Source organism: Acanthopagrus latus, chromosome 23, assembly GCF_904848185.1.
Source record: "Acanthopagrus latus isolate v.2019 chromosome 23, fAcaLat1.1, whole genome shotgun sequence".
In the NCBI taxonomy this organism is placed as follows: domain Eukaryota; kingdom Metazoa; phylum Chordata; class Actinopteri; order Spariformes; family Sparidae; genus Acanthopagrus; species Acanthopagrus latus.
In genome coordinates, this window is record NC_051061.1 from 4718316 (window position 1) to 4744910 (window position 26595).

The following is a 26595-nucleotide window of genomic DNA, read 5'->3' on the forward strand; positions in this document are numbered from 1 at the left end:
ATGTAGTGGAGCAAGAAGTACAAGAATTCCCTCAGAAATGCGACAGAAGTAGAAGTGGAAAGTGGAAATACTCAAGTGAGAGTACCTCAAACATCTCAAGCCCAGTACTTGAGAATATGTAATTACTTTGCATCACCAGTCCACCAGGCTCAGTCTGGTAGTCTGGGCCAAGAGATGTTATACCCACATTATTTTTCTCATAGTGTTCAACACTGCAGCACTTCATTGGCCAGTTTTCACAGGCCTGAGGGGGCACTACCCACTATGTTTCCACATCAGCTCTGCTAGGGGTTGTTTTTTTGCAAACCCGGCCCTGTTGGGAGAATTTCTCTGAGCGGTGACTGTATAGTGGTTACATCACAACCAGCGGCGTACTCAGGACGTTTGAGGGGCAGGGATGAGAAAAATAAAAAAGGGCACCAGTTGCACGTGGGGGGGCACCTCACATGGAAAGTTGTGATGCATTTCCAGCGAAAAGAAGTATCACGTTTTGTCCCATGGGCAGGGAGAAGTTTATCACTTTTTATCTACTACAGGGGCATCCAAGAGGGCACTTTCACTGCATTTTCTTTAACTTGGGAGCAACATTTCTGAAAATGGGCTGTATACACTGCCCTAAGTTCACCCATTAACACGTAATATATTTCGTTTGATTTGTACAAAAACCCAAAAATTCTAAATCAAGCTAAGCTAGCTTTGAATTTGCTACTCAGGTATGAGTGGTGTCAATCTTTCCATCTAACTTTTGGCAAGAAAAGGGCAAAAAAAACAAAAACAAACTGTCGCTTTAACTTGTAGCTGGTGTTGCAACAGAGGAGAACAAGATGAAATAGCACGCGGTTACTCGGAAAGTCACGCGGTTCCGTCGGAAAGAGTTTGGTTCGGTGCAACCTGCACAAACAATGAGACTCTGTGTTTCCCATAACACTGGTTGTGCTGGGTGAAACGGCTTAGTTTTTATATTTCTCTGCTCACGGCTCGCCTCTATGTGTGTTTCCACTGTGCTGCTGTTTGTAATGTCTGGTAACCTTATTATGGGTATCACAGGCCTTCATCTGACTGAGCCTGGCTGGGAGCCTAGTCCCTCCCCCCCAGCAGGCCTCTCTCCTCCCCCTGCATCTCCTCTCCTGCAACGGGATTTGAAGGCGAGGAGAGAGGGAGGGGGCAGAGCCGAGAGAGAAACAAAAAACGTGACTAGGCACCCAAAGCGTCCTGTTATGCAACAACTGACCTACTAACATACATTTAGAGACTCTGAGAGAGAAGCAGAGAGAGAGAGAGAGAGAGAGAGAGAAAATAGAGAGAGAGAGAGAGAGAGAGAGAGAGAGGGAGCAAACATGACATGAGCAGCGCGCTGAACACAAGAAGCACTGTGTTCACCCTCTCGCATATACCTGCACTAATCGCAGAGCTGGTGTTTTGGAAGTGACGGACAGTGTGTGGATGAGTGTGTGAGGGCGAGCGAGCAGCCGGTGCGCAAAAAAAAGCGGATTGTTGGACAGGAGCAGGGCGGTGTGTACACCACTGTGGATTCAGCTGTGGAAGAAACCGGTAAGTTTGGCGTTTTTAAAAAAAAAAATATTTTATTATACCTGCATCATGGATCAGTGGTATTAATTGAATTATTAAATTGGATACATAGACATTTTACTTTGATTATCCTGTTCATTTCTCGGGATGGTTCAGCTATTTTTTCCTTTTCTTTTTCTTACTCCATGAATGTTTGTTTTTGGTGCCCGGGCGCATCTTTTCAATGTCAAGGCGAGGCTGCTTCCCCAGTGTGGAGACTGTGTGGGGGTCTGTGCCTATGTGTGTGTGTGTGAGAGAGAGAGGTGGGGGTGTGTTGGTGGTGGTATCCAGAGGTTGTGGGATTCCTTCAGAAAACAAGGTGCGGTGTGTCTGGTGGAAAACAGGGGCGAGTGTGGATGAACTGGAGCGGCGGCGCGGTTGTGACGAGGCGGGGGCCACACGCGTCCGCGCTGTTATGGTGTTATGGTTCGATTTAATCGGTCACATACTCACGACGTGTTGTGGTGCGTTTAGGGGATAGTTTGGTCTGTTGCAACAGCGTGGGTTAAATGATACACCTGTTTTCAGATCATTTAAAAAAAAAAAAAAAAACGGTTTATGAAGGTAAGAAAATATAGTAAACTGATCCCGCAGAGTGAAAATATTATTATTATTAGAATTAGAATATTCCATATAAGTAACGTTCAGTGTCAGGTTTATATTTACACTCCGCTTGTTCTGGGTTAGTAGGCTATATGCAGACAACTGGAAAAATCCCATGCAGGCTCCGAGGACACACTTCTCTCTGTCACGTGTAGCAGCTCTTTGTAAAGGTTAACGCGGCTGTGCAGCCCTCCGGGTTAACCCTTTAGTAGGCTCGCAGTCTGAAGGAGCACAACACAAGCGAGCAGCAGCGAGCAGACAGGCGTCATCATCCGTCCCCCGGGTACGTGTGGGCATTTCGGCGTGACTTCTTCGTTCGCTTTTGTTTCGCAAACCTCGGCTCGGACCTACGGGAGCCCAAAATAGAGAAGAAGAGAGAGAGAGAGAGAAAAAAAAAACCGGGATGAAGAATGGTGAAGTTCACGAGCTCTGATGAGTTCAGCCGCGTGCCAGGTGAGGTGCTGGGAACCGGAACATCTGGATCGAATGTGGGTCAGACGTGTCCCGGTGTTGCCGAGGAGCTTAGCTGACAGCTGCTATAGAAATGTACATGTGTTGTAACAGGCAGATGAACATGTGTAGATAGTTGGGTTTTTTTTTTTTTTTTTTGTTGCGCATATCTTTGTGAGCCAGTGGGGGAATTTCATGGCACGGATGGATCCTTGCAGTCGCCTCGGATGACTGAGGATCCGATTAAATATGCATGAAGACGATTTGTCAGACAGAGCAACAAAGGAGGCATGCAGGGTAACGCGTTTATCACAGTGTGCTGCTATGTTAACGATAAGCGGTATTTTCTGCTTATTATTATTATTATTATTATTTATTACAGTCTATTTTTTGTTTGTTTGTTTTTGGCTTTGCGCGCCACATGCTCGGGGGCGCATTTCAACAATGCATCCCGCTCTTTAAATTGACCTGAGCCGCTGGAACTCCGTTTGGCTGCGGTCAGCACTGGCTCATTGGTGCCGTGAGATGCTGCGACAACTTGCGGGCACATGGATGACACAGAAGAGGCATTTTACGTGTTATTTCACTCCTTGTTTTGAAAGGGAAAACTCCCCTTGGCTGCATTTTCAGCACCGGCTTTGTGGTTTGCAGACCACACGTGGGCTCGGTCACCCCCTTCCTTGTGCTGCAGCTCTGCCGTGCATTGAGCGTCGGATTCAGTAACAGTTTATGTTCATGTCATTCACACGGAACAGGAGTGTGAAACAAGCAATTACTGTGAGTGTAAGGATAATTTCAGATTGTGCTGTGAGGGTGCCCAGGACAGCCTGTCTCTCCTCGGGGAGCATGCCTGCGAGCATTTTACGCATCGTAAGTTGTGCGTGCGCCACGTCTGTACTTGAACGCGACGTGGGGAACATTGAAGAGGTTGCTCAGGTTGCATAATAAATGAATTAAATAATTAAAATGGATTAAAGAATGGGGCAGATTATGCAATCGGTGGAAACCCATAGTCTGTGGCTATGCAGCCTTGCGCTTTGCAGCGGAGCGACCGCTGCCAATTGGTTGGCGCACACACTGGGTCTCTATGCCAGCTATGAATGTAGGTCACATTAGTCCTGTGGGAGGGGGGGGGCTGAGGCGCACCACTGCCGCTGACTAGAAAGGCAGAATCAAAGCCCCACCAAAATAAATCCTCGCCCCGCCATAACAAAGAAACGAGGCAGGCATGCAGAAATAGAAGGTTGGCACACTGATAAGAGCCTCGCTCATCAAAACTTATACATTTTGATAATAGGCCCCCTAAAATCTTGTTTCGTCAAGTATTTGTAGCGTATTGCGTCACTGAAATGGGCTGCTGAGAGCACCCTGATTATCTGGGTTTTGATTAAACCCTGTCCGTGTCCAGCTTTACTAAATAAAAACCCTGGGCGGGGAGTTCACACCCAGGAGCAGGGACCGTCTCCATTCTGGCCTACTTTGTGGCCTCTTGACTTTCTCGGGGTTTCCTGGCACATGTAAGATGATAAAAGACGAGGGCCGTGCTTTGTTATTGTGCTGTGGTTTTGAGCCAGCACAGAGGCGAATTACAGCATTTAGTAGGCCACGGGAGCACATGTGACTGGTGCAACACATGGACTGAGTCACTCCGCTGTTTTTCCAGAGAGGGGTTATATGGCAGTGTGTTCGTGGAACAAGGATAGGACTCCGCCTTGCTGGCATGCTGCCTGATTTCTTAACCCCCTCTCTCCTTCTCTTTCTTGGGAAGAAAAATAGCCAGCTCTCAGACTTGGAATTCAAGCGGACCCCACCCATGACCCCCAACTCTGCACCATCCATAGCATTCTTCCCAGGGGTGGGTGGGGGGTGGGGGGTGCAACAGTTTCATCATTGCCCTCTTTTCTCTGAAGCATGAGCCCCCCCCCCCCCCCCCCCCGCCCCCCTTCCCCTGCTTTTTTTATTCCAGGCCTGCTCCCATTTCCTGAAACTCTCCACAGAAACACGTGCCGGGGTTTGAACTCAGTCCACTGTTTCCAAAGCCCGTTGCCACATTTAGACTTGCGAGGGCCCTTGTGGTTGTGTGAGCGGGTGCATTTTGGATTCTTTTACTGTGCTATCATTCCACAAGTGCCACAGAGACCTGGTGATGACACGTGGAGAATACATGATAAATTGGAAACGAGTAATCTAGGTCAGGAACGATGTGTGCAGGGCTCGGTTCGCATGCTTCAGTGGGATCTATTTCTGTATTTGAGCCGGAAAATTTGATTAGCGCGTGCATATAATGGCTGTATTTTGAGTCTTCCTTTTGGCAGCTGTGATTCATTCCGCCATGTCCCTGCTGTTGTGGCTTTAAGCATATCCGGAAATGTAAATCAGCAGTAATTTTGGTGACAAAGAGGGTGAATGAAATGGGTTTCCAGTCTGAGCTGTGAGGCACAGTCACAACGTGCTGCAGGTTGGTGTGATTCACACTCATTCATACAGCTAGAAATTGAGGGGTGCAGACAAACAGCAAGAGGCAAGAGCCACCACTGTGAGTGAATTAAAGTGAGATATGCAATATTACGCACTCGGTGATGTCAGTCACCCTCCTTTTGTTAGCGAAACGATGTTTTCTCACCATCTGCTTTTGGCCGTGTCAAGCCACTGGTTCAGAGGAAGGGAGAGAGAGTCCGATATGATTGGCTGCTCTGTCTGTTTCCCCCCTTTTGTTGCTATGGGTGACACATTCCTTCTATTGATGCAATACCAACATTGTCGCAATTGCCTCTGGTCCCCCCCCCGACATAAACTACAGTATAATCTTAGCTCCAGCCCTTTCTCTTTGTTTTAAAGTCTCCTTCATTGATTCCCTCCATTTCTTTGTCTCCACTCCACTTGCACACACCTCTGTCTATATTTAGACAATGCTCTAATTCACTGCGCCTCCTGGTTCTTTCTTGTCTTCCCATCTCTTTTTGTCCTTTTTTCCCCCCGTGATGTCTCCCTCGCCTCTCGCCGCCTCACCTCTCCGCAGCTCGGCTGACCTATATTCTAGACAGCCGTACAGTGGAGGCAGCCAGACTTGTGTTTACAGAGTGCGGTCGGTCCCCAGATTCTGGGTCAGTGGGACATGCGGAGAAAAAAAGTCTTTCACTTCGTTCTTTCTCTCTCTCGTGCCCGACAGCCACATGTCAAAGGCTCACAAGGATAACCTCAAACCATTCAGCCAGGCAGAGGGAGAAAAATCCAGACACTTACAAACAAATCTGGTGTTAATCTGATGTAGAATGTCCAATTAGTTACGATTCTTTGGATAGCAATTTTGTAGAAAAAGTCAAATGCCATTGTCAGGATTTCAGAATGCTAGAATCTGGGCTCAAATCCATATTCATAGCAAGGAAACGCCTTTAGTTACGTAATGGAGTCAGATCCTGACGAAGACCAGAATATAACCAGCGCCAACACCTTGTCAGATTATGAGATAACAGTGTAATAGTGCTTGAACAGTTTAACCTAGGAGTGCAGATGTTGAGTAATGCACATGTAATGCAGCTGGTAAGAATGGATGGGATCTACTGTGGCTATTATTCTGCATACACTTAATTAGAGAACACCAAGACATAAGTGAGGAAATAATGTTGTGCTCTATTTTCATACGTTTGACCTACAACATTTGGGTTCACAGTCACAATCTATCTGTAGGTTAGCTGCAATCTAAAAGAGAGAGATAGTGAGAGAGCAGAAGGGAGGGAAAGAGTCATTTGTTTGCCTTTGTCATGCACTGAAAGTACAAGTCATGTGGAGGCACGGCAACAACACGTGTGACCTAATTATTTTTACAGAGTGGGTCTAAACTGTTACATTAACAAGAAGCAGGTCAGTGCCTGTTATTTGGGTCTCTGCTGTTGGGACTGGAGGAAAAGTCAGGAAGATGCCAAAGATAATGGGATTCATTCTCATTGGTGTCTGCACCTAGTGTTATTTTTGTATGGTAGTTGAGATAATTCACATTGTGCCATGCTGCTAACATGGCTAAAAACAGAATATTTGTTCAGTTCAGTTCAGTCCAGTTCAAAAGATCGAAAAAAGATTTTCCTTTTAATCCACTGGTGTTATGCCCTAATAAGTACTTCATTCTGGTTTTGTCGGGGGGCCCACCTGTTTGGGTCATTACAGTGGGCTCCCTGCTGTATTTGAGCTCTGACTCACCTATTTCCATAGTTGTGAGACTTTCCGACCACCCTCGTGTATTACCCAAATGTTAGCAGGCCGTGTTATTCCTGCCTGTGTCCCGCCTCCCGCCTCCTTTCTTTCCAGCAGCCCTTGACCTATATTTATCAGTGCCCCACCTCCCAGCCACCCCCACACCTCCAAATCTCCTGCCTCAGTCTCAGCCTCTTTATCCTTGACCTGCACTGGCTGCTGCCTTTGTCTGCCTTATCTGCTCACTCTGCATCATTGATTTGGCATTGAGTTCTCCTGGCGAAAGAATGCTGCCACATTCCTCCACGGATGAACACACAAGGGGGACGGCAGTGTTTTACCAGTGTTTGTGGAAAAGGGGTTGAACGTACACTCACCGAGGGGTTTTTCTTTTCAAGAAATGTTCTAAAACTGATCCTGGGTGGGAACCCCATCCGCCCTGCATCTGACTCAACACTTGCTTGATCTGGCCCAGATACTCATCGGGCAAACAAAAGGAGCTAATCCATAAACAGTCCAGTTTTGTGCTCTCAGCATGTGTCAGACTGATGCAATATCTGTGGTGCAACACTATTTAATGTGTGCACTTGTCCCATTTTCCCCATACGTCCGTTTATAATTACCAGTTTTTCGTTTTTTGTCTTCAACTGCCTCCAAAAATGTGTAAAATTATGCATATATAGATGAACAAGACAAGATGAAGCAAGATCATCAGCCTTGCAATGAACTCAGTGCCCTCATTACATCACAAAAGTCAACATCAGCATTGCAGGGTAAGGGTCAGGGGTCATAGGCTGCAGACGGAGCAGATCAATAGCAGGGCCAAGAGGTCAGACAGTGGGGTCTAGCGACCTTTTATTGGTTGCCATGGGTTACACTGCCAGTTAAAGCCAGACATCCTAAAACAGCAAAGGAAAGCTGTTAGGATGTCGACACTTGTCTTTGATTACAATGCATGCTTAAAACAATAACACCATTAGAAGAAATTAAGTGAAAAAATGCCTTAAAAGAATCCTGATGTGAGAAAATGCACAATGGAGCGCTTGCAGTCCACATTGATTAACATACCTTTTTTGTCTGTTTTTATCTCTGCAGCCTTTCATCTTGCAGTGAACCGCAGAGAGAAGCGAGACAGACAGAGGGAGCGGGAACGAGGCTCCCCGAGAGACTGACAGGCTGAGGTAGACGGGCCGACCTACATCCTGCTGTTTGCATGGAGAACTAGGACACCTCGCCGCCTGCCTAGCTCAGTGTGCTGTTTTTTATGCTAAACCTTCAAAAACCAACAGCAGAACACCAAGAGGAAAAAAAGACATTTGCCTCATCCGATCAACTTTAAAGGACATTTGTGCTTTTTCAAGACTGATCTGATCCATTGAGGGTCTATGATACTACCAACAACCCTTCAAGTGGATAAATGAGCGTTGCTGAGCTCCAGCTGTTCTTTATCTTTTTGGCTAACTTGGGCACTTGATTCCCCGTCTGTCAGAACCACACTAATTCTGCAATAAACAGACCAAGAACTTTCAAAGGTTGTTTTCATCACCACCCCTCCTTCCCTTGACCTCTGACCTGGTTCTTCCCCAATCGCCCAAGAAACATTTCAAACTGGCTGCCACAAGACAAGAATGGAAAATCTGACTTCAGCTCTGAAAACTTTAAACAAAAACTCAGGGAATAACCTAAACTGCCTTGAGAACTCCTTTGATGGTTACGAAGAGTCTGCTTCTGTTCAAGGGAGTCCAACTCGACTAGGCCGCCTCATCAAGCCCAAACCCAATATGACTTGCAGACGAAAGCGCGAGTTTATCTCTGATGAGAAAAAGGACGCCTCCTATTGGGAGAAACGCCGCAAAAACAACGAGGCTGCCAAGCGCTCCCGGGAGAAGCGACGTCTCAATGATATGGTTTTGGAGAACCGAGTCATTGCACTGAATGATGAAAATGTGAGGCTCAAGACAGAGCTGCTCCAGCTGAAGCTGCGTTTTGGCCTTATAAGCACTGCCTCCTACATTGAAAAGAGCCAGCAGATTGGTGGAAACAATTCGGGAAGTGGAGGCTCCTCCTCTACCCCTTCAAATCAGTACTACTCCAGTGGTTACTCTAGTGGTTCTCAGGTGATGATGAACTCTGATTCCTCTGAAACAGAGCAGTCGGGACGCAGTGAGGGCCACAGGCAGATGGTGAAATACTCGCCACGAGGCTCCCTCTCTGACATGTCTGACGGCTCCTCTAGGGACAGTCCTGAGCCAATTCCTTTTGAGATAAAACAAGAAGGTGACAGGCTAGAGATGGACATTGCCAATGGCACCACCACCCAGATCATGTTCAACATCCACCGTGGTCTGGCCTCTGTGCCCACTCATCACCAGATCCAGCAGCATACTCAGGAGCTGGAGGCTGCATATCACAGCCAACAGCAGCAGCAGCAGCACCAACTTCACCAACAACAACCGGCCCATCAGGAGGCTGTTACGGCCATCAACACTGTCAGTCAGCCTGCCCCTCATCCACCTGCTGCCCAGAGGAGCGTCATTCTTTATGGCTCCAGCAGCGCCTCCTATCCTGTGGACACACTGACGAGGCCCAAGGACATTGATCTGCAGGCAGCCCAAAGGCAAAGCAGCAGCCAACTGTCCCAGGCCGTTACAGAAAGCTCCACGGAGACACTGGCTGAGGTGACGAAACAGCTGGAGAGGAAGACATTAGACTCCCCGCCATATGAGTTCCCAGACAGCCGTAATGAGGCTGGAGAGAGACAGGTGTACAGGCTTTGCCAACTTCCCCAGCAACACCTACAACAGGAGCGGCAGCAACTCCAGCAAGAGGGCGATTCGTCTGCAGAGCTCCTCCACAAACAAGTGGATGGGGTCAACCACTCCCACCTATACCACCATCTCCAGCAGCCACATCATGCTTACCTCAGTGCCCAAGACGAGGAGCCACCTGTGCTTACCTATGAGGGTGGGCCCAGGAGCGAGCCTTGCTACCAAGGCCAGTTAAGCTCCTCTGGCAAGGACACTTCATCCAGTGACGGTGATCCCCGCAGCTCTGACAAAGAGGCCTCCACGGATGACGATGAGTCCCCCTCCTCATCTTGCTCAGATATGGGCAGCTACCATAACCAACATCTTACCGGCGTCCACCAGCCTGCCTCACCTCTGCCCTACTCCCAGCTGTGCCCTCAGGCCCAGGGCCGGGATCCCCACGGGGAGGTGAAGGGCACAGCATTGCCTCACAAACTCAGACTCAAACACCGTGCCATGAGCACCGGGAGCAGCGGCAACTGTTCCGGCCAGGATTCCCCAACAACCCCTCCCTCCGCAACACCGCCTCCCCTGCCCCAGCACCCCTACCTTTCCCTCATGCCACAGCAGAACATTCAGCGAGAGAGCCCTGGCATAGCCTTTAAACAGGCTGCATCAGGGGAGGGGGCCAGGAAGGAGAGCGGGAAAAAGGAGACAGGACGACGAAACAAAAGGCGAGATTAGGTTACATTCGCTTTTGGAACTTGTCGCAACTTAAAGGAAAGACATTTCTCCTCTAAGAACTACCCTGCCATCATGCCTTTGCCCTATAATCAAATCTCCTTCTTAAGCCCTTGGGACAGAAAGCTGGGCTTTTGTACTCCCCTACCCCTATATCACCGGAAAGGCTGGACATCTTGTAGGGCTGTATCATATTTGTATATATTGTACAGATTTGTCATTTCTTACATCCTTTACATACTTACAGAAGCACTTTTGTTTATGTGATGAGAGGAGGAATGGAACTGCCTGTTTTTCTACTTTTGTCATCCAACGTTTTACAGCACAGTGCATCAGCATACATCACCATTTTGATCAAGAATGTAGGAAAAATGAAAAGTTTTGAGCTTTATCAGTACTATAAATTTGGTACATATCTGACTGTAGACAAACATACATATGTATGGCTATCTGCCTTAATTAAAGTCAAATGCAAACGTACATTGGGGACAATCCCTCGACCAAAGAAGCACCAACACTACAAATATGAAGTTCCATACCTCTTCCCAGACCCTACCTCTACCAGCCCATACTCTCCCCAACCATCTCCATTATTTCACAAAAGATCGCCATCACCTTTATTTTTTAAGCACTTGGTTTGTATATTACTGTGATATATGAATATATGTATCTATTATAAATATATATATTTTACGAAGAAATTTGAATACAAATCCAACAAAAATGCGACAAACATGCAATGGTAAAAGAGGGTTTTGAAAGTGACCATCCTATTATGAATCACAATTATTGTACAGCCACATTGTCCTCTGTTGCTACAGGACCCATTTGAATTAAAAGCCTCTCTCTTGATTGTTAAGCTTTAGCATTAATCATTTGTTAATGCCCTGTTTACACAGAAATGGCCGTCCGCATTGGAGCGCCAACAGCACTGAATGGAGAACACATTGTTTCCTGAGGCCAGAGCCTCAATAAAATGTTTGGATTTCTTAACCTTTAACCAGCCTTTAAATATTCGGTGGAATTCACCAGCTGCAGGCTTTAAGCCTTTAGTTTATTTGAGCTTTATCAACCATATCTTGTTGTTGTTACCATTCACTGGCCCAATGTATTTATTTCCCTGTTCTCCACGTGCCCATCACTGTAAAAAAAAAAGCCCACAGGAACATAGACGGAGAATGTGTACAGACCTATTTAGATACATATCGCAGCCTTGAGTTTGAACTGTAATGCAGGCATGGGATGCTCGGGGGCAAATGCAGAAGGTCGCATTCATGTAAACACACTACAGTGCACTGAGTTCTGAACAGGTTCCTCTCGTGTAAACCAAAACAGCGTTTATGTGAAATGAGGTTTTGTAGTGTGACCAAACATGGCCCTTGAGATTTATATTATCGCCCAGGTAATTGAGTCATCTCTAAATAAAAGCAAACAAAATTCTCTAACCCTCCAATGGGCAACAGATGTCAAATTCCCAAACAACTATCTGAGGTTAAATTAATCAAGACAATGACCTCCCTTGTTTCCCATGTGCCTCCATTTATAATTTCAGGGGTTATTCATTCCCTTTCTCATTGTAGTTCTGCTTTTGGGCAGTGATGAATTGCCTGCACTGGATCTTAGTTTAACAAGTCTATGTACCATGTTTGGCTTTTTGGTGCTTGTGTATAAATGTAAAGCTCCCCCCCACCCCCCACCCCCCAACCCTTGAACAACACTGTAATGTTTATTTCATTGGTTTTATATCCTCTTTTTTCATCAAGGTGTTGTTCTGTTTTGCTCTATTCTGTGTTTCTCTCTCCTGTTGACTGTGATGACATGTATTTGCCTCATTCCTCCTCCTCCCGCCTCCCCCCCCTTTTCTCAGTGTGTATTAATCAGTAATGTTTGTGGTTTTTGCTGATGGTTTTATGAAAAAGACAATGGAAAAAAAAAAGAAACAGGCGAAGATAGCATGGTGTGTAGAGATGGGTGGTGGTTGGTCTGGTTGGTCATTACCATCGCTTCCTTTTGACATGAATATGTATGTAAAGACACTAATGTTCATTGTGGAAGATGGGAGCATTTCAAGATCGAAAAATTAAAAAAAAAAAAAGGATGTTGACCATATCAACATATCATGAAATCTGTTTTTTTTGTCCATTCTTTCGCCCGTGTTTGTGTGGGTTTAGCACAATGGCACCTTTTCGGATGTTGCACACACTCCTGTTACTGAATTACAAACTGACTTCCACCGGCCCAGAAATCACAACTCACACTGAACTCGGCAGCGTCTCCGATCTGTCTCGGACTCTTCGGTTTTGGCCGGCAGTGACTGTCAACACAGCAATCAGTCCGTGGGCAGCACATGCACACTGTCAGCCTGGCAAGTCCTCTTATCTACTGTGGTGGTGTTCTATAAACCTTATGCCAGAACCAACAGTTATATAATAACTCATGGTAATATATTACTCACCGGCCGACATGACCGAATGAATCACCATCACTGGCCAAACAGAATGAATAAGGGCAATAGAGAATATAGCCATACTTGGATTTTATCTTCTGTATTCCTTGAGAGCAGTTAGAAAGTTGTCATATCATATAGAAATGTGCCCTTTTTCTGTTCTGATTTTCTCATAAACTAAAGATTAAGACAAAAGTGAAGCCTGACACACCCTGTATCTAGTCTGCAGAGATAGCCTTGTATAGAACCATTCCCCATGGGCAACACATTCCTTTTTGGCATCAGAGGTTAATCTGAAATGAGAGGAGCTTCGCAGTGACACACTTCGCCCGATGGGGCCTGCGGGCTCCCTGGCAAGCTTGTCTGATGTAACAGTGGCCTACTTCTACGAATAGACATGAGCTTAACGAATGAACATACCACCAAATGTTGCACTCACGTTAGGCAGAACCCCTCACACGTCTGATTATAGCCTCTGGACTTGAAAGCCATGGTTGTGCCTCTTTGATGCCACATCGCTTTTGACGCACTCCACATGACCTTCTCTGGACATTAAAGGGGACAGTGTGAATGACTAGCTCGACACAAATAAAGTCCCTCAGTGGTGAGACATGCCTGCGAGGCCAAAAGGTCACTTTAGTTTCGACAACTTGGACAGAAATCCAGAATATTTAAAGCAGGGGAGCAACACAGTCTGGACCTTGTTGCTCAGTAAACGGCCTACATCTGAACTGGGAGAGTCAGCTGTGTGTGATGTGCAGGACAAAGCCGGGGCAGAGACAGTCTGAGCCTCTGGCTGCTGCTGCCAGCTCAACTGTCCCGACAACCTCCTGGCCCAGTCCCACTGCATTCTTTGTATTGACACAGAAAAGGCCGCTGTTATCAAAGTCCACACTTCCAGGGGACATCGCACCACATTTCAGGAGCCCACAGCATGAATAGTTAATAATCAACTGCCATCTGACCTTCTTAGTGAGAATGTGGAAATCAATTACAGCACATGTGCATTTCAGTCCATAATTACGAGAGATAGTAGTGGTGTTATTACACAACAGCTCCCTAGGTAAGGATTAATTATGCCATAAGCGCATGCAGTCCATATTAGATAATCTATTATTCTCTTTGCCTCTCGCCCTCTTATAAACCAAAACAGGGTCATGTTCATAACAACATAAAGGACAAAGGGAGGAGCAGTGAAGGGGGACGGAGGAAGGTGTGTGTGTGTGTGGGGGGGGTTGGGAATGGTACGGGAGGGGGGGATACGGGAGGGGGGGGGGAGTTAACCCAGTGCACTAACTTGATCTAAGCTTGCAAACAAAGCACCTCTTTGAGGCTGACGCATCAGTGCCCTTCACAATGCTCTCAGTCTCTCCCTCTCTAACACACGCACACATAGCAGTGGACATTTCCTCACACACACACACACGTGCAAAAAGCAAAAAAAAAAGTGTGCGCACACACTGCCTTCCCTCATACGATTATGGCCTTTTTGGGAGTCAGTAAATGCAAAATTCCTTACTATGGCCACCCTAAGCAGCATCCATTGGATCGTACCAAGGTGACACTCCCTGCAGCATTCTGCTGCGTCTCCGAATTTTCCTGATGTGACTTGAACGGCTGCTGCTGCTGCTGCTGCTGCACCGGAGCTTGCATAAACAGGTCAGGAGGAAAAGTAGGTCAGCGTGCGCGGAGGGGAAGGAGGGAGGAGAGAGGAAAAGGAGAAGTACAGAGAGGGAGAGGGAGCGCGCCGGTGGATGGATCGATGAAGGTTATGGCTTCATCCGTGTCACTCTTGTTTGTCTCTGGCGGCAGAGATGCTCTTGGCAAACAGAGCAGAAACAGGAGCTCTTGTGTTACCCGGTTCCTCCATCGCAGCATGGGGAAAGTTTAGGTTAGTGGAGCAGGGGCAGGGAGGCTGCTGGGACTGCAGAGATGGCACACTAGAAGCTTCTGACACATTTCTGGGGCAGGCTCCAGGATGCCTGCAGAGTCAGGTCAGATTCAGGTAACATGACCGAAGAATTCGCCTGTAAGGATACTGGGAAGTACGGCCGTGCTTTGTATGTCAAATCTGTTATGACACGCTGTAACAGGTGTACGGTGACCTGCACTGGACGCCAATAAGGTGAAGACTGAGGCCGCACACCCGCCAGCTTGAATTTTGAAACAGTTTCCATAGCTGACACCTTTCTTACCTTTCGCCTGTGGGACATTATCAGTAGCTTCTAAGCAAACACGCCTGTGCAGGCAAACATGCATTACATGTGCACACGCAAACATACTGAGTACACAGGTTGTACATGAGAAGAACTGATGATGAGCACAGTTTCATCACACTGACATGACCTACTTATCTGTCACTCACAACCCTAAAGGCATGATCACCTGCAGCCCACTGCCTGATGCTGGAAGTTCTCCTTGCATGGCGCCCCAAACCCACAGTACTCTCAATTAAATGTTATCATTACACACTGAACAAAACATAGTGGTTTTCTCTACAAGAGAGGGTGCATTCTTGGAGAGGTATTCCAGTATTTAGAGCCAGTCAAAAACAAAAGCAAATCAAAGAGTAGAGATCATACATCTTTTCTGCTTACACAACTAGCGCGTAGCTCAAGGCTCGGTACACATCTCGCCTCTCATTTTCGAAGATGTTACACGGGGGTGGGGGGGGGCTGCCGTTTGATCAGAGGCGGCAATGATAAAGAGGGTGAAATACGAAGGAAGAGCGAGGAAGCAGTTAGAGGTTGAAAGAAGTGAGGGATGAGAGAAAGACACGTAGTAAGTGTGGAGAAGGGAGGAAAAATGGAAAATCTATTCAGAGGGTTTGTACGTGAGCGGTTTGAGTTGGAGGAGTTGGAAGTGACAGCCTCTTTAGTTTGAGCAAAGAGCAAGCGGGGAGCTCAGGAGGTGAATAACACACTGGATGCTAAGTGCAGTTGTTCGCCGACATTCAAACTGGTCTGAAGCGGCTGGTGGACTGAATGGAGCTGGGGCAGGGAGTGGCCGTGCCCCGATTTAGCTTTGAGCCCACCCTCTCTTCACTGTCTTCATCATGCACTCTGGGTCTCACACACACACACACACACACACACACACACACACACACACACACACAGACAGACTCACAAAAGACCTTGTCGACCTGCAGCCTTAACTGCGACCCTCCCCTCGAAAGTGTGAGTTGACTTAAAAAGTGTTGTAAGCGGTAGTGGAATGTCACAGACAAACAGGTTAGTGGCTTATTTCCCATGCATAAACTATCACAAGCTGAAAGCTAAAGTGATTTCCAACGGCGTTTGTGTGTGCATGCGTGTGTGTGTGTAACATCATGTGGTAGGAAATGGGAGCAGCCTGGGAGAGACGAGAGAATAAAACCTGACTCATCCAACAAGTAAGTTAATCCTCAACCTCTGATTCAGTTATCACTATATTTATATGACCCATATTTGAACAGCACTCGCAGTCCTGAGATCTGGTGTCGGGAAAAAAAACAAATGCCAGAATAAGCTCTCACCACCCACACCTGCAGTGCAGAGGGATCCCCACGACCAGTCCTCCCCCTTAGCAAAGCAAAATGCAAATGCAGCAGTGGACCTGCTGCTGACTGGCACATAGCAGCCGACCTGGGCAAGGGCTGTTTAGCTGCAGCGCCAGGCTCTGCCAGGTCCTGTTGGACTGTGGGAGAAAACAATCCCAGAGGGAGAGACGGAGAAAGAAAAGACAGGTGTACAAGCATGAATCTGCAGCAAACAGGTCTTAGCGAGGAGTCAAATGAGGAATGATGATGGAGGCCCAGGGGGCACGGAGAAGGGGTGGGAAAGCACCGCAGGGAGGAAAAACAAAGAGCCGACTGTGTAACGCGCCTCACGGGCTTCCTTCCTGTTGGACAACGAGGCCATCGACTGACTGCAGCCGCAGGAAGGAAAAAAAACTCACGAGAAAACAGGAAAATCTGCGAAGCATACCACCTCACTGCGGTCCCACCCAAACACACACACACACACACAGCATTCCCACCTGCACCTCTCTGCAAAACAGTGGGTTAGCTCACAGGAGTGATGTAAGAGGTGGGGGAATGACACAAATACCGCAAATTCTGTTGTTTATGCATTCATCGCAGCTCCACCCGAGCCCCACACAGCCACCCACACACTCACTGCAGCACCAGGTGCCACCTATCTACGTTTCTCGTTGGACTTCAGCATTTATAACCCACACAAGACGACTCACAAACAGTGATCTGCAAACTGTTCACAAACAGGTTTGGTTGTTGTTGTGTAAAGCTATATACCCAAAATAGAGTGAATTGCAAATATGCATGACTTAATCTGTAAGTGTGGGTTTTAATTTCATTTAAGAACAATTCAAGCTTTACAAAGATAAATAGTTGCTGACAAAACAAATATGTAAAGTCACATTTCACTGCCCAGCGAGTCACTTTCCAAAGCGGGAGTGGTACAGACACACAATCTGTCAGATGACCTGAGCAGGGGTCTGTTGTGTAATACTTATGCTTCTCAAAACACCAAACATTTACAATACAAATACATGTCTGAACCAGCTGTGACACACTGTGATTTCTAAAAGGTCAAGAGGATAAAAACAAAGAGTGAAAAACACTGTTCAACAACACTGGACAACTCCAGTAACACTGAGATCTGATGCTGCCCAGCCTATCGAATGATACTGAAGAACAATAAAAAGCAAAGTGTCCATTAAATCTTTCACTTTGTATTTACTACAAAGTGACTTGAATCATTGACTGTAAATGTACATGCACGTTTCCTCTCTAATTCCAGCTCGATCTGAGAGGCTGAGCGTTTATTATCTTTACAGCTTCATGTTTTGTTGGTTTTTCATAAGACGGGGAGATTGAGGAACTGAAAAGGAATGTGTTTTTATAGTGTGATGGTAAGTCGTGATGCATTTATTACAAAAATCCACCAAAACAAAACAATAACACAAGGACATTTGACATGAGTGGGGGAGAGCGGATATATAAAAGAGCCAGTGTTGTAAAATGAAACTGTCCTAATCTTATCCCAGTATTTACTCAATGGCTGTCAAAAGGTTTATGGGACACATCATAATGAAACTCTTACTGGTAATGTGTAATGAGCAATTACATTGCCACGGAAGTGCACGGAGCCACGTGCAAACAGATAAAATGTTTCTGTATAATCAAGAGCGGCAGAGCCTTTCCTTTAACATGTGACACTTTTGAAAAACAACACTTGCGATCGAATCAGCCGTGTGGGTTTTTTTTTTTTTTTTTAGGGTTTTTTTTTTTTTTTTAGTTTTGTGTCTGTTATGAAAACCCAACTCTTTTTTTTTCACAGATGTCATATCTCAATCCATCAACGCTGCGGTGTATTACACAATACTGGGCAACCTGCAGCCTTTAGTTATACTTGAGTAACACATGGCTGCCTGTGTTACTGTGGGGTCCGGGCAGGGCGAGTGAGGAATGTTTGTTTTGATTTCAGAGGGCTCAGTCAGGGGGCCCAGGACTGTACGGTGTGTGTGTGTGTGTGTGTGTGTGTGTGTGTGTGTGTGTGTGTGTGTGTGTGTGTGCGTGTGCGCGCGTGCGTGCGTGCGTGCGTGCGAGCCCGTGAGCCTGTGCGCGAGGGGAGGGTTAACTCACGGCAAATTACCCTCACTTGCCTTGCCTCTGTTTTTGTTTTCAATTCCTCATCCATGGCTAAAAATTAGGTCAGCAGTCACATGTGATGTGCTTCAGCCAGCGGAGCAACGTGAGGCGGAAAAAGGGAAAAAATAAACACGAGACATGCTTAACCTTTTTCGCAGACATGTATATGTCAGTCTGTAACTGAGTTTTACACTTCGAATTTGACTTCATCGGCTATCTGTAACATTTCTGGAGCCAAACCTTCCTTACCTCCAACATTTTCTTTTGTCTTTTAACCGAGCCTCGCAGAAATGGCAGTTGGCCATGTGTTATGCTTACTGTTGACTTTGGAAGGGCTCCAGCCGGATTGACCTTGTGGAAAGTCACAATCACAGGTGTTGCTGGTGTGTGTACAGGCTGTACCTCTGATACTGTGTTTACGGGCAATGGGAGTGTCAGGAATGAGGAAACAAAGCGAACAGGACACCAGATAAAGTGTCACAGACGTCAAATCGGACATCTTCGACATGCATGTTTGAGCTCAGCGTGAACTGACGTCTGTCTTGCCTGACCGGAGCGGCACAAACACAGCTGAAGTGACCCTGCATGCATTCATTTGTTGTTATCTGTGAAACTCCCCCCCCACAGGGTTTGTGTTAAACTCAAGGATTATTTGCTACGGAGGCTGAATAGATGACGTCAACAAAGGGACAAAGAAATAACAGGACAAATACAGCGAGACAGCTGATTCAGAAGGTTTTGCTGACACTTTTTCTGACGGCTAAATAAAATGCCAACGGTCTATTCACATTTCTTTATGTCAGTCAGCTAACATTATGTGGGTGTAGAATTTGTACATCACCGATATTTAGAATTCAGACTCACTCTTTGTAAGGTTAGCACAAGGCTCACCACAGCAGGGAGCGGGGAAGTGATGATAAAACTGCTGCACAGGTCAGAGGTGTGGCTTTTGAAAGTGTATAAATAAACCACCAAGTGACAGCAGAACTTCCCCTTGCACTTTTCGTTCGATCGACAATTCCTGAAAGTTAGCCTCTTTCAGCCGTGATGACACATGCACATGGCACCGCCCGGCTCGTTTCACCTGTAAGCAAAGCGCTTCACCAAGAAGACACTCTGATCACGTCCCGTCTCTACAGGAGTGAACGGTGCAGCAACCACATCCAGACCCTGAGCAAACCCTCCACCTCATCCATTCTTGTATATTCACTTCTATGTCAGTATTTTCATAATAGTTTGTTAGCCAGTGAGCTACGTAGACAGACGATGGGCCCAGTCTTGATCCTGTCAACGAAGCTCGATTATTTCTCCAACTGAGGGAGTAACAGCTTTCAACGTGCAGACATCAGGACGTTCAGACCTATTTGTATAGCTGAATACAACTGAGATGTAAGCCGACTGTTTGTGTCCGATCGCCAGTAACCAAAGGAACTTCAAACTATTTGCATCACATTCCTCTTTCGGACACTAAAGTTGTGCGTTTTTAACGTTTCACCGCGTCGTTACATCACATGTGTTTTATGTCTTATTTTAGTCAGTAAAAAAAATGATTTTGTTACATGCAAAAATCCTTCTCAAGTTACCATCTTTGTAATCTTAACATGCAATGATGCCTGACAGACATCATTTGAACCAAAAATAGGTATTAGTAAAACAGCCCTTTGTGGGTTTCTGCGCAGCGCTAAAAGGCTTGCACACTGGAAGCAGCTGTTAAAATGTAGGTCAGCCCCTCCCTGTTTCTTCAACACAGTCCCGCCTTGCTCTTACCAAATACATTTTTCAAGCGATGGAGCCTTGAGTGAACCCACGCACCATAGCAAAGGGGTGCACTGGGGGATGTTGATCGGGCTCCCTCAAATGAGGGCATGCCCAATATTCAGATTCGGCCCTCCTAACATGGCTCTGCCTCTGCGCGACCCCACCCCCCCCCCCCCCTTTTTTTTTCCGCCACGACTTCTGGGGAAATCTCCCTTCTGCTCCAAGAATCCTGACCATATACAGCAGCCTGCAGACCAACAGACTAAACTGTAGTCACATGTCTCAGCTGGCTTTGATTCCGCCTCAACGGCCAACTACAGGAATGTCGTATGTCTCTGCTGCGACCCCCTCTGAGGGGAGCGGCCGTTATCTATCAGCAGGTTCGGTTAATGCAGAGCCATGGCTGCTCGTCTGTGGGGCAGGAACAAGGCCACCTTTTAGGGAGACAGAACAAAGATGGCGTTTGAGGTCCCGTACAGGAGCGATGGGATGGAAAAGGAGCAGATGATGGGGTGCTTTTTTATTTTCTCCCTCAGACTGGAATGTGACGCTGTCTGGAGCCCCCCCAGCAGCAGCTGACTGCGCCAGTGTGGGTGGGTGACTGCAGCCTTCCGTTATGAGTCTGCTGTTCAGGGCAGTGTGTCACATACTGGGGGAAGCACACTTTCTCCTCCAGCACAGCACTGGCAGAGAGCGCTGCAGCCGGGAACGTTCACACAACGGGGAAGTTAAATCATAGGTTAAGCATCAACAGCTGAGCAGTATGAAAGTATTAAGGGGGAGGTTTAGGTCGCTGATGCTGATGAGTCATTCTCTTTACAATATAATTCACGATTTAAGGAGAACAAGAGTGTATGAAAACACAAAGTTCGGCTGGACGCCAACAGAGTGGCCCGTTGTATAAGCTCGCTGTTTCCCGGCATATTCAGTTATTTGGAAAAGTCTTGAAACAGAGCCAAGTGATTGACATGAGCACTAGAAGAACAGAAATCCTCCCAGCGGGCATGGATCACATATTGGGGAAGCGGCGGCAGAAGTGGCAAAGGCGTCAGCATCGCTGCGGCTCACGGTGGAAAGGAGATACATTGGGAGGGGAGACAAGATGAACTTCCAATAGGGTCTCCCAGAGAGATAACAAAATATGATCTGAAAGCGGAGAAGCTCAAATGCATTCAGTGGCCCTGTTACGCAACGCAGAACAAAAAGAAGCTATTGTATTAGACTGACAGGACAGAATAGCGCTCTCTAATCCACAGTGGCCTTTGCACAGGGAAAAAAAAAAAGGACAGGCTCAGACAAATGCAGGTTGTTTACATCGCTGTGTGTGACAGATTGTTTCATGGTTACATTTCTTGGCAGGCTGCTGAGGCACGTGGTGTGCATCATCTTATCCAGTTCACATGCACACACGCACACCTTGACCTCCATCCAGCGACACACATCGCGGCACAGTTGACACACATCTCTTGGCTCACGTTGTCTGCTGCCTTCGCTCGCATTGTTGTAGGACACAGTCATACACAGTCATACACGGCCACAGCTCCGCAGCGTGTCAAGGTGTAACCGATGCTTCTTCCCACACACAAAGCCACTGAACCCAGTTTCAGCCAGCGCGATCCAGTTCGTCACAAAGCAGCAAACAGCGGGCCTCAGGTGAGTGAGACCTGAGAAGATCGTGAGCAGATATCCCAGAGACCCTCGTGTAAGGTCCCTTCTGGGATCATGTGTCAGAGAAGAATGACTTGGCCGTTTCCTAACAGGGTCAGAGGTCAAAGCGAGCACTGGACAAACATCACAGGAGCAAAGAAGTGACTCAAGTCTGAAGGTTATGGTCGTCCTGGCCTGCCCTCGGGTTAAAACGATGTGAGAGTTGTGAGCCGATAGACTGAAATCCATCAGCCACACTGAAAAGTTAGGTCGCAGCATGGATCGGAAAGGAGTAGTTTGCTGTTTCACTTATTTTTGATCAAAACAAAATTGGTCTGTCCAAAAATGTATTAGGGTTAGGGTGTATTTAGTAAGATATCCACTTGATCACATCATAATGGATGTAAAACCCTGGGCATATAGTGTAAAGCTACAATAGTCAGAGGTTCAAAGCTATACTTGCTAGCATACATATCCAGGGCCCTAATGTGAGGAGGGCCAACAAGGAATGAATTGCCATCAATACACACAAGGGCCCATAAAGAAAGCCTTTTGCACAGGGTTCTGAATTGTAACACTATGTATAACATAATATGTAATACAGAAGTAAAAAGAAAACCCAGACAAAAACTAATTCATAAACGGAGAAATCAAATTTACTGAAATGTAATAATGTAATTTGGTTTACGGCTGTTTAAAAATAGCACAGCCATCTATAGGGTCTAACTATAGTGGGAACTATATGAGCACATAATGGATGCAGGTGCAAGGAGAGTGTCTGACTGACATGTTTCAGGATATGTTATCCCTTCCCCGCAGTGGCGATGGCTTCCTGCCACAGACAAAGGACTGGGCCATGTGCCTGGATTCCTCGTAGGCCTCCATGTAGATCTGGTTTATTGTGCCAGTCAGGCACTATCTCGCAGACAATGACAGGCCTTGTATTGCAGTCCACATCTCTATAGTCCATCGCTCCTCATCACGTGCCGTCCTTCTTCTTCTTCTTCTTCTTCTTCTTCTTCTTCTACATCTCTCTTTCAGTCTTGCTCACTGGGATCAGCTTCCCCTCACTAGTCCTTGTCCAAAAAAAGAGACATGCTGTAACAACTGATCATTGTTCACACCAGCATCTGCAAGACCTTGGGGCACAATAGCTTGTCAGTGTTTTGTAAGTGAAAGACACAGTTTGTGCAATATATAAAATATCTTGTAATATCTTGTTTGGTAATTTTGTTTTCAGTGCGTCTGTTTTGCAAAATTGCTCAACCGTGGTGAAATGTCAACACATGAAGCTTAAACGTCCCATATTGTGCTCATTTTTCAGGTTCTTATTTCAATTCAATTCAATTTTGGGTGTCTGCTAAAAAATGTCTACATGGTTCAATGCTCAAAAAACCCATACTAATAGTCTATTGCTGCAGCACCTCTATTCACCCTCTGTCTGAACGCTCCTTTTAAGTGACCGCCTCCGCTGTGGGTGAGCAGGCATCGCCAACTGTGTTCCCAGATCAGCTCCACCGCTGTTTTTTTGAAAAACGCAGCCATTCAGGGGACGTTGCCGACAGCGGTAGCAGCGTGGTTGTGACATCACAGCCCTGCGGAAGTGCCGACGACTTGTTTTAAAAGGCACGGACTGTGTTCACCTGTCCGTGGTGGCTACGGGTGTTTCAATACTTCAACACTATTTATAGATCACCATGACCTACATTCTAATCAATAACGACAGGAGAATCTCACCTTCTACCATACGCATGGTGTATCAAGTCTATATGAACGTCCTCTGACATTCTGCTCCTCCATTTAGCCATTCTTCTGTTGAGAGTGTGCGCACATTTCCTTGCACAAAAAGATGGGATAAAAATGTGTATCAGCTTTAATCAATTATAATAAAGTCACCCGGAACAACTGAAAAAATAAACAACTATCTAAATATTATTACTTCCACACTGATACTTCTGTGCTTTTTGCTGTCTCTGATGATGAGCCCACCTGTCCTGGTTCCTCGTTCCCCCCCCTTCACCGAGGTCTAGCAGATATCAGTGCAATCAGTGACCCCTTTTTATACTTATGTACCATCCCTGTGAAAACACGTATGGTAGTGCACAGACACAAGCCTTTATTTTGGAAGGATCAGAATTAAGAGAAGTAATAATGAGGGCACAAAGACTTTCTGATAACTGACTAAAAGCGGTCTTGGTCGGCTTGGACAACAATTTCACGGCTTATTAGTAAGACTTTATTCCTGCTCTAGCTCAGTTAATTATGGACAAATGAATCACAGCATGAGCGCACCCTGCCACCCACACACACACGCACACACACACACACACACACACACACACACACACACACACACACACACACACACACTCATACAAACAAATCCAAGAAGAGTGCACACACCCAAAGAATTATCAAGGATCAATTCAGAGTATCAACTCAACAAACTACTGCACTATGTTATATTAAGAGCAGGCGTGGCAGTGTATCCGGCACACACACTCACATTTAAACTGCATCTTACGGCTCCCCTGAAGTTCTGGGAACCAAACTCTAAATATGTGTGGGCTTGTTTTAGTGCCACGTGAGTTGTCGGGTAAGTAGGTCAGTCAGTAAGTCAGGAGTGGCAGGGAAGGAGTGCACAAACACAGGCTAACTCCATTACCTCATGCAGTGGATTAGTGTCAACAGGTCCATCCATCTGTCTCGAGCCGTCCTGGTTCAAGTGTCTGTAAGAAGAGCAGCGGGAACTCGTGTTCCTGCCCTCCTGTTTGTCCCCACCAACCCCTTAAAAACCACCTGTAAGCAAAGCACGCCAAGATTCGGGTGTGCAGCTACTTACATGAGAGTGTACACGCACAGAAACACTGTGGCCTACAAGCACACTGGGTCAGGCCAGTAAGGTAACACCTGAGGCTCTCAGTGCTGAATTAGCGCAAGCAGTCGGCAGCCAAAAGGAGTACTTCCTGTTTCTTGTATTGCGTGTCAGAGGACGAACAGAACCGAGAGACAACAACAAATGAAAAGATGGTGGTGGTGGGGGGGGGGGTTTGGCTTCCTGGTGCAATAACCTCATAAACAACCCTTCAAGTGTGTGCTGGAAAACACATATACAGGAAGTGTGTACAGTCGCAACTTCTCTGGTTGAGCCAGTAAAATGATAAAAGCTGCAATGAGGAAGCTGTTGTCATAACAGAGTGCGATGATTTTAAGGTGTTTTTTTTTTTACCACTTTGCAGCGGCACAAACACGCTGCAGACGTAACACTAACAACGGATCAGACGCGCGTGTCAGCAGACGGTTGCTTATTTTGTCACGTAGCAGTAACCATTAATTTGGCTTTGTGTTTTGTCTCCATCAACTGATCCAGCTTCTACTCTCCCTTTTCGACATCCTTCTTAGGGTTGCCACAGAGATGACTTTTTCCCATCTAATAAGCCCGTGACAACACCAGTGTTGCCTTGTTCACCGGCTTTTTGCAAAAAGAAAATGTGAAGAGTATGAATTTATTTTCATTTCCTCCCACTGCAGCTTCACGTCAAAAGCATTTTAACTAGCGAAATATGTGCTGATTTAGGTCAGCCGGTCACAGGAAATGCGTAAAGTAAATGTCAACTGTATTTTTATAAATTATTAAGTTGGTCATTTTTTCAAGCAAAAATTAAAAACACCTCCAGTTCCAGATCCTTAAATGCAAAGATTTACTTTTTCCATTTATTTACTTTTTCCATATATTGTAAGTCAACAGAGAACCTGACTGTCAGTTGGACAAAAGAAGCAGCCTGAGGACGTCACTTTGGACTGATGATCAGCATTTTTCACTTAATCAATTGATTAGTTGTGATTAAAAAATCAGCAGATTAATCAATAATGAAAACAATTGTTAATTCCAGCCCTTCATAAAGAGCACATCACCTTGATATATACACGACAGAGAGACAGCCCTGCAATTACATAACTTGCACCAAAGATTAAAGAGGTGTCTAGGTTTCAACATTAACAGATGTCTATGCCGTGTTTGGAGTGAACTGCTGAAGCTGCCTGTAGAGATGTTTATGCAATATTGCCGTTCGCAGCACTCAGTGGTTGTCAGTGAAAAAAAGCTGGAGCATGCTGGAGTGCTCACAGAATACAACAGATAAGATAACAGACAAAGAAAGAAAAAAAAAATGAGGTCACCGCCATCCAGCAGGAACTGCACATAAAAAGTCCGAGAGCCTTGAGACCAATGGAGAGAAAAGGAGGAAGCAAGCAGGCAGAAGGGGACTTTAAGTGTACACAGTGACGGCAGAGGAGTCAGTTTACATTAAGGGCCTCCCTGCTCCTCCCCGCCACTCAATCCTTCCTCCTCTAATCCAAACACCTGGAGGGAGGAGGGAGGGAACAGCAGGCCCCATGTGAGCTGCTGCTCACATGCAGTCGGCAAGCAACGTGTTACAGTAACACCTTTACCGGGGCCAAGACGGGCAGTTACATAAAGCGCAGACACACACACACACAGTTATCTATACATGAGCACACTGCCAATGAAATGGGATGCGGCGGTTGGGTTTTGAAGGTGGGTATGTGAACAAATTGGAGCGGAGGGTTTTATAGTATCAGCTGTTGTTTGTGTTTCCTGTTTCACTGCTTACATGCTGTTTTAAAGGGTGCCACCATAAGCTCCATCATTGTTAACACACCGAGATCGGCTGCCAAGGCAACATAATGTGCGAGTAGTTTACATTCAACAGGTTTTATTGGAAGTGAGATCGCTGCAGAGGAGGTGGAAAAAAAATCCCAAAGTGTGATTA

The 26595-nt window shown here is 46.3% G+C and overlaps 1 protein-coding gene across 2 annotated transcripts; it reads left to right on the forward strand.

The window, feature by feature from the left end:
• Positions 1-1264: 1264 nt before the first annotated feature.
• nfil3-2 (nuclear factor, interleukin 3 regulated, member 2) lies at positions 1265-12407 on the forward strand. 2 transcript variants are annotated; one of them, XM_037089482.1, is made up of 2 exons: positions 1265-1551; positions 7906-12407. In XM_037089482.1, the coding sequence occupies exon 2, from the start codon at positions 8439-8441 to the stop codon at positions 10299-10301; it is 1863 nt and encodes a 620-aa protein (XP_036945377.1). In that variant the 5' UTR covers positions 1265-1551; positions 7906-8438; the 3' UTR covers positions 10302-12407. The 2 variants fall into 2 exon arrangements, with proteins under 2 accessions (XP_036945377.1, XP_036945378.1); XM_037089483.1 differs by lacking the exon at positions 1265-1551 and adding an exon at positions 2374-2625.
• The last annotated feature ends 14188 nt before the right edge of the window (positions 12408-26595 follow it).

Excerpts from the sequence above, each read along its gene's own strand:
- nfil3-2 (XM_037089482.1), top strand. The coding sequence starts at position 8,439 with ATGGAAAATCTGACTTCAGCTCTGAAAACTTTAAACAAAAACTCAGGG.